Source organism: Passer montanus, unplaced genomic scaffold, assembly GCF_014805655.1.
Source record: "Passer montanus isolate IOZ18808 unplaced genomic scaffold, ASM1480565v1 scaffold4, whole genome shotgun sequence".
Lineage (NCBI taxonomy): Eukaryota > Metazoa > Chordata > Aves > Passeriformes > Passeridae > Passer > Passer montanus.
The window spans coordinates 3565069-3579145 of NW_024368818.1; the positions used below are offsets into that span (position 1 = coordinate 3565069).

General features: G+C 40.0%; 1 protein-coding gene across 5 annotated transcripts in view; it reads right to left on the reverse strand.

Moving 5' to 3' along the window:
• NUP58 (nucleoporin 58) overlaps positions 1-12778 on the reverse strand; it is a 40285-nt gene extending 27507 nt beyond the window's left edge. For 4 of the 5 annotated variants that reach the window (XM_039718395.1, XM_039718394.1, XM_039718392.1 and 1 more), the window contains exons 1-8: positions 12567-12778; positions 8748-8887; positions 7397-7435; positions 5826-5978; positions 4649-4783; positions 3804-3914; positions 1063-1087; positions 551-616 (exon numbers count right to left, since the gene is read on the reverse strand). In XM_039718395.1, coding sequence (XP_039574329.1) covers positions 551-616; positions 1063-1087; positions 3804-3914; positions 4649-4783; positions 5826-5978; positions 7397-7435; positions 8748-8887; positions 12567-12679 — 782 coding nt within the window. In that variant the 5' untranslated portion in view covers positions 12680-12778. The remainder of the gene's footprint in view (positions 1-550; positions 617-1062; positions 1088-3803; positions 3915-4648; positions 4784-5825; positions 5979-7396; positions 7436-8747; positions 8888-12566) is intronic. The other variant, XM_039718391.1, reaches the window with a different exon arrangement.
• Between the last annotated feature and the right edge of the window lie 1299 nt (positions 12779-14077).

The following is a 14077-nucleotide window of genomic DNA, read 5'->3' on the forward strand; positions in this document are numbered from 1 at the left end:
ATCCCCCTTCCCCAAATTCCTCAATTTTAAATAGCAAGTGTTTAAAAATGTTATGCTGACCCCTGACAAACTAAGATATATAGAACATTTTATATATACAGTAATACATAAGCATCTGTGTAAAAGCAATTACCACTTTGAACTCAAAAATACAAGGCATGCAGCCCAGTCTACAAACCATTTCCTTCCTGCCCAAGGGAAGACTTTTATAATTCTCTGTTCCATAGAAGATCCATGATGCAGGTGCAATAGGCATATAAGGCTCAGGACCCACTATGCATGTGCAACAGGCTTAATACTCCAAGAGAGAGATGGGTAAGAGCATATTGTTGGGCAGACCCACTTGAATACAGACATGAAAAAGTGAGACTGAAAAAAAACCATACTAAGACTTCAGCTACTAGAACTATTCATTCATTCTGTTCCCAAAGCTGACCTGCTGAGAAGCCCTAGGCTAGTAGTTTACCCTTCAGACAGCCTGCAGGAACATGTTCTTGTCACAGAGCATCAACAGTATACAATACTATCATAAATAAAAACCACTACTCACTGTAGATTTTCTACGTCTTGACATATAACTGGAGGTAGATTTTCATCCTTCAGTGCTTTGCTATCTCTACAAGAGACAATGAATGCTTAGGTGGACCTTCAATACTGCCAAACATTTTTGCATGACTAGTAAATATCACTAAAACATTCAGGTGAGAGATTACAGAGTTTTGCACCCATTGCATGAATGCTGGAACTAGGAGAGACTTGGATTAATGCATACAGATCCTATGCCAGGGTTCAAGCCTGTGGTGTAAGCACTTTGCAAGTTTGCAGAAACCACTTTTCAAAACAGATGATCAGTCTATAGCAGATGCCAGATAAGCTGTAGGTATTGCATTTGGAGGAAGAATTGCAGTGCTTAAAATCATGACCAAACATTACTAAGTTACCTGCATGGCAACTGTTAGTTATGCAGATCTTTTTTCAATATCACATCAGAAGAAAAGTGAAAATATTTGTTTAGCTTTTTTTCTATTACAACATGGAACACAAAGAAAATCTGACACTTACTCTGGTCTTGTTCCTGTTTTGTCACCTAGAAGATAAAAACTGTAGGTCATAAATAAAGCTTTGAAGAACAAACAAAACAATTTTAATGAGATTTTAAGGAAGAACTAATGACTACAATCTGCTTGATTTGTCATTATAAGGGGAACAGATCAGGCTAGCTGTAAGAAAAAGTGAGTTTTAATTTACAACCCCTTCAGAGGTAACTGTATTTTTAGGAACACAGTCCAACAGTGGAAGTGCTAACTGCCTGGCATTCAGAATAACAACCTCTTGTGCACTACACAGGTCACTACAAACGCAAGAACAGCTGTAGTTGCATAAGAAATCTGTTTCTGTTCATGCAACCTCAACTCATTTCGACCTGCACCCACAAAACATTCAAGTGTTTAAATTCAGCAATGGCAGTCTCCTCTCAGACATGAAGGCAATGAACATTTACCTACTGAGCTTCCTCAAAGAATTCTGCTAATGCATTAAGTCCAAAAGTGAGTGGGATTTTACAGAACTGAAAATGTTACTGCTTACCTGCCACCTACACACTCTAAACTGCACATCTGTGGATCAAGATGCCAAATGCCTCTGAGTGACAACAGAGCTGAAAACAGCATCATGCATTAACGCAGGGCACAAGTATTTCTAGTTATGGCTGTGGCACTAATTGTGTTCCATCCCACAGCATCTGCTAGGAAGAGCACTCACTCAGCCCTAGAAAAAGGCTTTGCCTCCTTCAGCTGAATCTAATTCACATCCTGTCAGTGCCACAAAGGCAGAAAGCAGCTACACACCTAATGCTAGTACCACAGACTTTTGAAGCTGCACAAGTCAGTGCTCCTGCCAGCAAAGGCTACTACTTTCAGAAGCAACATCTATTTAAACCGTTGGCAGACTATCACCCACTACTTTAGACAGATCGCACTCACAACCATTCCCTAGGCCTTCTTCTAATGGGAAAAAAAAATCTACACAAAATTATGAGGAAAAAAAGCATGATGGACAAACACAAGAACTTAGGACTTTGTCTGCTGATAATCTAAAAAAATAGGCAGAAAGCTTCACACTCTTTGCTTTTGAGCTCCAGACACTTCTTTCTGTTGAAGTTGTTGCTGTACATCACAACAATACTTAACAAGACAAAAATTTGACATCAGGTTTTGCTACTTTCTAGGCAAGCGAGTGCCTCAGATTTTACTTTTTTTTTTAACATTCTCTTAGCAATACAAGAAGAAAACATGTATTAGAACAGGTTTTTATATCCTGCGGCCATATTTTCAAGAAATACTAGATGGTCAGAAGCAAAAACTTTTATTACTAGTTCCAGAAGAGAAAACACAGGCTAGTCCCTATCTATCCTGGGATTGCTAGGACACTTCTCTTTCCTAGCCATATCACCTCCTTCCTTTTCTTCATCGGGAAAAGGGAAATAAAACCCTCAAAACCATGGTGCCATCACTCTCAAACCTTAATCCAGTTCCTCATATAGTAGTACAAACAACTGAACTGACAGAACTGATTAGCAGCACACAGGTAGGGATATTTATGAGGGCTGCTTAAGCCAGCAGTAGCCATTAAGAGAAACACTTTTGAAGTAAAATCTCAAAAAACCGGTCTCCTTTGACATTTCCCACTACTTAGCTAAGGGATCTCTGCACATCCTGATAGCAATCGTCCAACTCACGCAATTCCACTATACAACCTACAGGGGAATTCAGGTTACTCATTTAAGTTTCCACCCTAAGAGGTGAACTAAACAACACTACTACCAAAGTCAATTTTGACTCTGTGGTTCTCTGTTCCTTTTTTTATTATATTTGTGTGTTATGGAAGTGTTGTGATATCCTAATATTATAGTGATGGAAATCTCCTAAGTGTCAGAACCTTTTAATTACCCCAAATTTCAGTAATAAATTCTAAAAACAATCAACATCATCCAGAGTACTCCAGTTTTGACAGTCAACATGTCCTCTCTTTTACAAGCTACTCTCTAAAGCTGGCTTCATTAAGCTTATCTATTTTCTTCTCTTTTAGCTGTTGGCATGCCTAATTCAAAGTTTCAGTCCTGAATGAAATAAAGAGACTAAATTAAGAGATTCCCCAGTAGAAGCAAGGCAAATTAACAAGCCTCCATATGTCAATGCTCAAAATTCCCTTACTTAAATACTTTAAAGCTATCACAGAAGTTTTTATAACTGGTTTTAACAATGTGACAGAACATATCACATATAGCTACACACCACCAGAAACAATTTTGAAGAGCAACATCTAAAATTAAGACACTTTAGTTGTGCATACTTTCAAAATAAAAAAAGTTTAAGATCTGTTACAGCTGGACAACAGTAATTTCAAACCAGTGCTCTTCATGCTTGCAACACACTACTTAAACACAGCTCTGCTTCCCCCTCTAGTGACAATCTGACACAGAGCAGAAACCTGTGATGGCATCTCTGCAAGCAGCCCTGAGTCTTCACTCCCAATAAACTCAAGCATTTACATCCTGCTTCTCAAGCTTATATGTATTTTTAAATTTTTTTTTTTTAAATTAATTATTACATTGCATTTGCAAACACAATCTTGTTCTTCTGTACAAGTGCAATATCTAAGAATGAAATCAACTGAAATGCCTTTGAAAGAGGCAAGTTAAAGTTGTCAACTTTAATCCCACACTCCTAACCCAATAAAACAGTCTTTGCTGCAGTGTTCTCGTAATTCCCTCAATTCAAAAAAATGTTTTAAAACAAACTTACTCTTTTTGTCTGAAGAACTGCTAAAATCAATGCCACCAAGACCTTCACTGGCAGTAGTTGAAGGAGCTGCAGTTGTCCCCAGAGATAAACCCAAAGCATTTTGCCCAAGTCCTACAAGAAATCCAAACAGTATTTTTGCCTTTTGCAGTGTTATCAAGACTACAACAAATTCTTCCTCTAGAGCTGAAAAGAGAAGCTATGAAATGACAGTGACATCACTGACACTGACAACAACACTGACAGTGAAATATTTTATTCAGACCAAAACCCACCAAAAATAAGGAGCTTTCCATTTCTCCATAGATAGTCATGTATCATGACTATCATGACAGGATCGATTTCATTGAGCCAATTAAAACAGTATTTTTGCCTTTTGCAGTGTTATCAAGACTACAACAAATTCTTCCTCTAGAGCTGAAAAGAGAAGCTATGAAATGACAGTGACATCACTGACACTGACAACAACACTGACAGTGAAATATTTTATTCAGATCAAAACCCATCAAAAATGAGGAGCTTTCCATTTCTCCATAGATAGTCATGTATCATTGTCCTCTCCCCACATAGGATCGATTTCATTGAGCCAATTGTGGAAATTACAGATTTCCTTGTATTTTCATTTTTTAAGAAGTGTTAAGTAAAAATGAATTTAAGAGTAAGAAAGGAGAAAATTTCAGTTTCATTTTTATGGTCCACAGAGGGCAACACTGTTCTTAACTGTAACACTGTTAAAAACTACACTTCCACAGTGTTAACACTTTGTATAAACTAAACCTTACATTGTAGAATCACACATTAAAGGTCATTGTTTTGAGACAGGAGAAAAAACTAAAATAAACTTTCACCTGTTGCTGCTGTGCTTGTATTCTGGAAAAGTGAACCTCCTAAGCCTGCTAAGGCTCCTCCTAAGGAAAGGCCTGTGGAAGCAGTTGTAGTTGGAGCAGTTGTGCCACCCAAATTTAACGTAAAGCCAGTAGTTCCTGCAGAGAAAGGAAATCAGATTAATGCAGACACTGCCTTCAAATACATCCAAAGACAATCTAAAATAACTGAAAGGTCTGAACAGCATCTTTATCATAATTGGATAAGTGTTTTTATTTCCTGCAGTTTTCACATAAAGCCATAGCCCTTTGAATGACATGTTATTTTGCTTTGCAACCTCATAACCCTAATTAGTCAATATTTAACTGCAACTATACAAAAATTGTGGCAGTTGCCCAGAACACTACCAATTCTAGAACCTAGGACAGAATTTATTTTACAGCATAAGAACTAGTAAATGACATTGATTTTTATATTAAAATGCTGAAATTTCAATGTTTTAACATTAAAATATTTACACAAGACACATGATACAATAACATTTTCATGGTGGTTTGAGCTGCCTTCTGGAATTAAGCATCCCAACTTTTAGTAATAAAGGGAAGAACTGAGTAGAGAAAGACCAAAGGCATAATGGGACAGTGAACAGAGGACACTGGACTTGGACAGCTGAGCTCAAATGCAGATTTTGAAAGATAAGAAAAATAAGAGTCTCAAATACCATCATGCATGGTGCAGTTCAGCTGAGTTAAATATGATGGCAGGTGTGTGGTAATATGAGAAGTAATTCAAAATGTTTAAAAACATTAACATTTAAAAATATTATTTCCAATGGTAGTTAACCATTTCAGGCCATCTGCAATAGGTAGACACTTCCCAAACTTTGCAGCTGCACAAGAAGAAAGCTTTCAGTCTTCAGTGAGGTTAACAATAAGAAAAATAATTTTACATGACAAATCAGCTCTTGCTACACTTCCAATAACTTGGATGATACGCTGTCTATAGCACTAGCTTCTCTGACCATAATTTTATCTGTATTAGGATACCCAAATTTAGAACTCGAGAAGTACAATGAACCCCTTTATTCATGGGCCACAAGATTACGTAAGTAATAGAAAAACAGATGTAGAACTGTCACACAAAGTTTTATTGTTAACAAGCAAACAAAAAATATCCCCATACCCCTAAACATTTTCCTACCTGCTGCAGGAGTTGATGTAAGAGTAGATGATAACGACAAGCCACTCGCTGAGGTAGAAGTAACAGGTAAAGCAAACGGTGTGGCTGAACCTGCAGGTTTGTTGAAACCTAAACTAAAGCCTGTGGTAGCTGCTGATGTGGTGGCAGGTGTGCCTAGAAGAAATCCAAAACCAATTATCACTCTTGAAACATTCTGTTTGAGAATGAAAGCTAAACTCACCACCTCTTCTGCATCTCACTTAAGCATCCTGAGTGACACGGCACAAAAGATCACTTGCATCGAGTAAAATATTCCCACAGAACTTTCTAATGAATTTCAGTGGTTTACATCAATTGCACAGGCATTTTTTGCTCCATAATTCCTAGGAATCCAGTGGGATTTAATTCTATACTGGGAACTATATCTACTAGCAATCCTACAACTGTATACAAAAAAAAAATAATTCCACCAAAAGCATTTGGTAGATGACACAAACATTGAAAAACTGAGCTGTAAACAATACTGCTCAAAATACAGGCTACAAATTCTCAATTAGATGTGCATACCAAAATGAACGCACATATCCTTTCAATCTTTTTAAACAAGAAAAATATGTTGAGATGTTACTCCCTCAAATTTTGCTTTTAAACATTTTTGGAGTAAACCAATTTCTACTTCCTGCTGTTTTCATGGTCAGAAGACATTTCACATTCTAGAATCCCTATTCCAAAGTAAAGGAGTGTGCACATACATAAACAACCACACACTTTTTATTCTCAGTAACTGCTGTTTTGGATGACATCGTTTCATCCTGCCAGTGAAAAGAATTAATGTTCATCTGCATAGCGTTGACTTCCACATATGATTATGTATCACACAGTCTCTTCTGGGTGAAGCTGCTGCTTCTCCCTTCTGCCCCTTTGATTTCCTTCTTTATTCAACACTATTTTTTCCTATTTATTCATAGTATGGCTTCCTAAGTTCTTTGACTGCATTGTGTCTTTTAGCTCCTTCACCCTTAACATTAGTGATAATTAAACTCAATGACTCCACAGACCTCAGCTGCTGTTTAAAAAGGAAAAAAAATCAAAACTAAGCTAACAACAACCCATATACTCCTGTGTTTCTAATGACAACTACAAAATACTCACCACAGATTGATCAGAGAAACAAACAATATTCTCAAAGTCTGTTCCCAGTTCAACCCTCTTTTTTCTTAAAGAGATAATTACCAAACAAACATGTTCATACAGGATTCACTAGACCAAGAGATTCTGTATGAATCATTATTTGGTAACAGATCTCCCTTCCCTCTATTGAAGGATGTATTTATGCTTCCCTCATGAGCTTCAAAGTCCAACTTTTGACTGTCACTGTAGTACAAGAACTGAATAATCCTTAACAAGTAAAAATGCCCAGAACTTCAGGGCTCCATTCTGATTTACAGCCTTGACATCTGGGTTGCAAAGCAAACAGCAATTAGTAATGGGGGAAAGCTCACATATGATCACTAGCTGCATAAATTACAAGAAAGATTTAACTCTTGGGGTTTTTTGTCTATGTAACAATAAAATCCAAATTAGGTCCTTACCTAATGTCAGTCCTGTAGCAATAGTTGTTGCTGTTCCTGCTTTAAGAATTAGAACAAATGAACAGGGTAAGAACAGTGATATAAGGCCACACAGAAGCTGTGACAGTAAAAAACATGAAACAAAATCCTGAATGAATGCAACATTATGAGACAACTATTACACAAGCTCTTTTTCTGTAGTGTATTGAAAGATAATACATTAACACAGATAACAGTATGGGTGAACATCAGCAGCAGAAATTAAAGCACAACTGATTTAAAAAAATGTAACTTGAATTTGTAAGAAGCTGCTAACAGTGAAGATAATGTTAACACAGCAGCATATTATCTGAAATTTCAAATTAAGTAAGGAAAAAAGATGAAAACTAGTAATTCTACCATGTAATTTTTTAGCCACATGGTAGTACATACCATCAGCATGCAAACCAGCAGATTTACAGTATAATGAAAAGGATTATAGAGTCTAAAGTCCTTGTAAAATCCTGTCTTGGTTTAGGGTTTCTGCCCCACTGGTAATTTAAAGAGATTATTCTGGACTCAGTGTCAGGCCATTCCATATTTTAAAAACCATCTGATGACATTACCAAAAAAATCACTGAAATAAAATTACCCCACTAATTACTGTAGCCAACCACAGTAATACAAGTCTTCAGTGTATCGCTGATTTTATTTTTAGTAGATTCGTCCTTAGAACTTTCCCCACCTACTCATATAAGCATACAAGAAAAAGACCATTTTATCTAGCAATATTGCAGCAAAGTAAAATTTATTTTTATGTCTGCTAAACAGCTGAAAAAAATCCCACCCCATCAGGAAAGCTTTGTAATTTTGTACTCCATTACTGCTACAAGAAGCTGTGTGTTCATAGGCTGAATTAGAGACCTAAGAAAATATTCAATTCCTTCAGGTATATTGCATTAAATATCCCCAAACAACAAACTCAGAAATGTTCACTACTGTAGAATTACAAATGCAAACAATCTCACAAAGTTTTAAAATACTTTTAAAATCTAAATATATCTCAATCTTAAGTTGATTTTGAGCATCCTGGATGAAAAGTCAAGATTTCTAAAATACACCAGGATTCAAACCACAGAAAAATTTACACATGGCCCAGGAAATTTTCTGGTAATTGCAGCTATGTTTCTGCTGCACTGGTACCGTTTAATTCTTAATGAATGACCTTTCAAACACAGTTTTACAAAACATCTTCTTTAAGTCGTAAGTAATATTCTAAGCTACAAAATGACTGTAAAAGTAAACATTTTAGTAAGATCCAGTTTTTTGAGTAAACATAATTTATATCTTCACTGCTGAATCCAAAACTTGCAGTACAAGAATTCTTTTCTACCTGTACTGGTGCTTCCCAGTGTAAAGCCAGTGGTTGATTTTGATCCAAAAAGTCCACTCCCAAAACCCAGTGAAGGAGCCGATGTAGTTGCTGTAGCAGTGGAAGAGCCCAGAGTTCCAAAACTAAGTCCTCCTGTTGAGCTATTACAAAATAAGACTATTAGCAGTAATTCTGTTTAAAATGAAAACACTCCCCCCTTACGTCAATTTCTTTCGGATGCCATCATTCACTTTCCCACAAACACCATTCATCACAAACAACCCAGCTGGGCAAGAGCGTGCAAGCTCACTGCTTCTGAACAGAAAGCAGGAGCCCATTTCCCCCTTCCCTTCCACAGCTCTGGAACTCTCATTGCTTCCCTGACACTAACTCCAGCATTTGTTCAGTTGCTGCTGAGCTGACAGATCTTACTAAACCACTCAGAAGTTTAAACTTTTCTCTGCTAGGTATCTCATTCATTCTGCCTATTTGTTCTCCCCATGCTACTGAAATGAGAGAACAAATGCTAGAGGAAACACAAAGATGATAACAAATCTGTACGTACTTTTCAAAGCAGGTTACAAGTCCAGTCAGTTATCTCTGACCAGAAATTTCAACCAGTGTTGCTTTACTTCATTCTTAAGTGATAAGCAGAGACACAGAACCATTCACATCAACACCACAGCTTAACCCTTACTATCAAAACACACCGAAGCATGAACTAATTTTCTAACCAAAATGCTATCCTTTTGCACAGATTCCAACCACATGCCTACTGTATTTTTTGGACTATCTGTCAGAAAAACAACTTCCAGATCTACTTTTACAGATGAAGGGGAAGAGAAAGAACAGAGAGGATCAGATCATCACTAGGAAAATGAAGGCTTTAAAATTTCTTTTGGGTGACCACACATTTTAGAGATTTCATGCCAAATACAAAACAAGCTTTACAATTAGCACAGAACACAGGAGAACACCATGATCATGGTTATCTCCAGCCAATGAAATTACAGCTACCAGCACCCAGATGAGTCTGTGGTTTTAAAAATTTTCTTCTTATTTGATGAAAGATCAGATGAACGATTTATCAGATTAATAACTTCCTGGTCCCATTTGTGAGCCTTTTTAGAAACAAGGTTCAGTTTTCAAACACATTTTGCTCAAGTACAACAGCAACACTGAAACAAAATGTAATTTAGACTTCACCAAGGACTTTTATCTTTCAGATGTTCAGTATTCTCTCATTTCTCCCTTATCTCCTCTCTCTTTGTGTATGAGGGCAGCTCCTAAAGTAACAAGTCAAACACGAAAATAAATCCATACCAAAAAGGTACAATTAGCTCTTGAATTAGAACTTTTCAAGCTATCAATAAAACTGATCATGGCAATCCCAGTTGGCTGCAAGTTCAGAACTACATGTGAGTTAGTTTTAAGGCAGTAAATCAGGAAGCTGAGTGGCCAAGAAGTTAGAAGGACAAAGACTCACTAACTGTCACACAGGACCCAGAGCCTTTCAGCTGTCTTTACTCCCAAAATTTCAACAAATCAAACTGCAGCACCATGACATATCAACTTGAAAATTTAAACATACAACGTGGTGCTTCTCTCACTAGGTAAGAGCTTACATGTCTCATCTTTTTTCCAGTAGATGACTCTTCTGTGAACATTTTTTGTGTTACAGCACTCCCGTAGAAGAAAGCCAAGGTACAAACTGTGATATTTGGCACTAAGGAGGACAAAGAAAACCCCAAACCAACACAAATAAAATTATGAGGCCTTTTTTTTTTCAAGGTAGAAAGAATCTGAAATGTAGGAACAAAGTAATGGCAAAGGAGGACAAAGAAAACCCCAAACCAACACAAATAAAATTAGGAGGCCTTTTTTTTTCAAGGTAGAAAGAATCCGAAATGTAGGAACAAAGTAATGGCAGCATTCTCACCAGTAGAAGAAAGCATGGGCCAGAAGAACACAGATGGAAGGAAGAGGAGCTCAGGTCAGTGAAGTCTAATTCAAGAGCTAGAATGAAGCACTGCCCCTAGCTAAAGCATACGGGGTAAGAGAACAACTAAAAAAGAGTGCAAGTACCTGAAAGGCTGGTGCAAAACACAGATTACATAGGCTGGCATGCTACAGAGGCTTTCAGCCACTAGAATATGATCCTTGGTCACGTAACACATGCTTGGACCAGACAATCAAATTCTTTTTCTCCCAACACCTGGCAATATCATCTTAGACCCAGCTCAAGAACAGCTCCTTCTTACAGTCTTAAACATGTTCTCAAGCAAATTATCTCAGAGGGATGCAGAACCAGTAAGAAGGCCCCTTCCTCTATGAGATTCTTTAACCAACAGCCCTGGAGACTGGTCCTGTTTGCAAAAATAAATAAATGAATAAAAATACAGAGCACTACACTGCTTTTACTTAGCACCTATTAAACTTTTCTTAAGATACAAAAAAGCCATCTGGAGCACAAAAAAACCCCATCAAACAAAGACATTTAAGTTCAATATGCAGTTTTAAAAAGTGCAGATCAACAGGACAAAAGAGTTTCTCTTCTTTCAGTACATTTAGAAGAATAGTTTTGAATCAACAAATACTATTTTAACTGCTTATTTGAATCACAGAAAACATATATTAAGAAGGCATGAAGCAAAAGAGCAAAAACTATCAGGTCTACAAAAGCTTTACTGTGGAAGTTAAAAAACCAAGCAAGCAAAAGGAACCCCAAAAAACCACCACCACATGAAAACTCAAAACCCCCAAACAATCCGCCTCCTCCAAAACCAAGCAGAAATAACACAAGAAAGTCATCAATCTGTGACAACCACAACGTTTACATTATTACAACAAACTCAGAAATATTATTCTCTCTTCTATAGGCTCCCAAAAAAGCAATACTGCCATGTAATCCAAAAATTAAATGGATGTCCTTCAGATCCAGATGTTATGTTCTCTCCATCTCACAATGCTATTTCCTGACGTTTCTAACAAGTATTTCCAAATGTAGCACATCAAGCAAAGCTCCCTTGAGTAACCACCCCTGTCATTTAACTTACACTACAGTGATCAATTCTGGTTACATTTGGGAAAGCCTCTTACACAACAGCCTTGATCTTCAACAGAGATACAACAGCAAGCAGTTCAGAATAAACAGACTTCGGCAGTCCAGTTGTGTGCAAAGAAACAGAAAACAGAAAGAAAGCCCAGCAACAAGAAAGACTTACCTGCTATTCTGAGAAACCTAAACCTTAACTCTTGGAGTACAGAGCCTGCTGTACATCACATGCACAAAGTTCTCCTTTTACTCCAAGATAGTATACACCGAACGCAAGGTCATTTTTGTTAGAAAGGGTTAGATCGAACCTAACTTCTAAAACCTATACAGAACATCTTTTGGACACTGAACATGTGGGCTCTGGCATCAACGTGCTCCACGCCGCGACACAAACGCGGGCTGACTTCTGAGAGAAACCTGGATGCACATCTGATTCACATCCTGCGTTCAGAGCGGCAGGCTGACCCGAGCGGGAGGCATCAAAGCCAAAGCAAAGCACAATAAGAGCACATCCCTTAATTATTAGCTGCTGAACAGATCGCTCCCTAGTCTCTGCCACAGGCGCAGAACCAAGGCAAGGGAGGCCGGGGCAGACACGGCGCACCAAGGGCCCTGCGGCCGGGACTGCCGGAGCGCCGGGTCCCTGCGGGGGCGGGCGAGGCGCCGAGACCCGAGCCCGGGCAGCGACTCGCCCTGCCTCGGGCTGGGCCCGGCCCACGCGGCAGCCCCAGGCCGCGGGGGGCTGCGGGCTCGGCCCAACCGGGAGCAGCGGGGCGCCGCCTTACCTCGGCGTGGCGGTTCCGAAGGAAAAACCCCCGACGGCTCCTCCTCCTCCTCCTGCCCCGGCGGTCGCCGTGGAGCCCAGGGTGCCCGCGCCGAAGGAGAAGCCCGTAGACATGGCGGCGGTGGCGGGAGCGGCGGGAGGAGCGGGAGAGCGGGGCCGGGAGCCGGCGGCGAGGGCCGGGTCGGCGGGCGAGCGGGTCGGCGCTGGCGAGCGAGCGGCGGCACCGAGCGCGCGCGCGGACGCCGGCCACGCTCCCCTCCGCGCGCCCGCCGCGGTGCACCACGGGACCGCCCGGCGGCCCTTAAAGCGACAGCGCCGCGCTGGGAGGGAGAGAGCGCCGGGATGGCCGGGAGAGAGGGATGGCCGGGATGGCCGCGGGCCGCCTGTGCCCCGGCACTACCGGGGCGGCTGGACACAGGCTGAAATGTGAGCGGTTCCATCTCAAGCAGCCAGGAAGCACTGCCGGAGTGACCGAGCGCTTACCAGGCTGCCCAAAAAAGTGCTGGTGGGGTCTCTAAAGCCTCAGACAGATGCTTAACTGCCTGGATGTGGTATTGGGCAAGTGGCTCTGCTTAAGCACGTGGAGGCTGCTAAGCACCTCCAGAGCCGTCTTCCAGGAATGTCCCCATGTGCAAGACTCAGAGAATAAGCAGAGGCCTGGATAATCTGATGATAATAAATGAGCCATTCCCTGGATAAAATGAGCCAGGGAATGGCTCATTTCCCACACATCGACTTTCACCCCATTGTTAGGAAAATTAATCCAAGGTGCTAGAGGTTTATATCAAAAAACGAGACAAGAGGAGTCCTGTAATTTTATTGGAATAAAGGGAAAGGCTGTGAGGCATTTCCCACGGGGTTGCTAAAATTGCTGGGGGAAGCAGCCCCCCTTTTATCCTAAGTTCCCGATCACCCTCTTCTTTTTTCCCGCTGGCTGAGGTACTTGGAAGGTACAGACTTCCCAAGACACCTACTCTATGCCCCTGTTTAATATGCACCCTTCTTTTGTCATATAAAGAAAGAAAAAGAAACTTCATAATTCTATTAAGCCTTTGTTCCTTTTTTTCTAGATTCAAGACTATAACACGGCCTTGGCTGAGCAACAGTGTGTCAATAACATTTTCTAATATTTTCTTCTGTTACTTCCCTATCTCTAAGTTCCTCGCCCTATCTACAAGCAGATTAACACGGTCTGTTTGTGAAGACACATTCATCTTATTTGTTACACTCTCATGGGAACAGGGATACGGTTCTTGGACGTCCCATGGGGGAGAAGACTGGTTCAGCCCATTGAGCGATCCCAGAAGTTACGACAGTCTTCCCTAAATTCGGCTCATTCTTAACTCACTTTTATATTATTTTGTTACATCTAGATGGACATTGAGTGACTTTAGCTATACATCTTAGTCAGTGAGGGGTGGTCGTCCTTCGGCAGGCAGGTATCTCAGGATAGTATCTGAGATGTTGGGAACATGTGTCAGAGTGATTTCGCCACGGTTGCCGATTCCACAG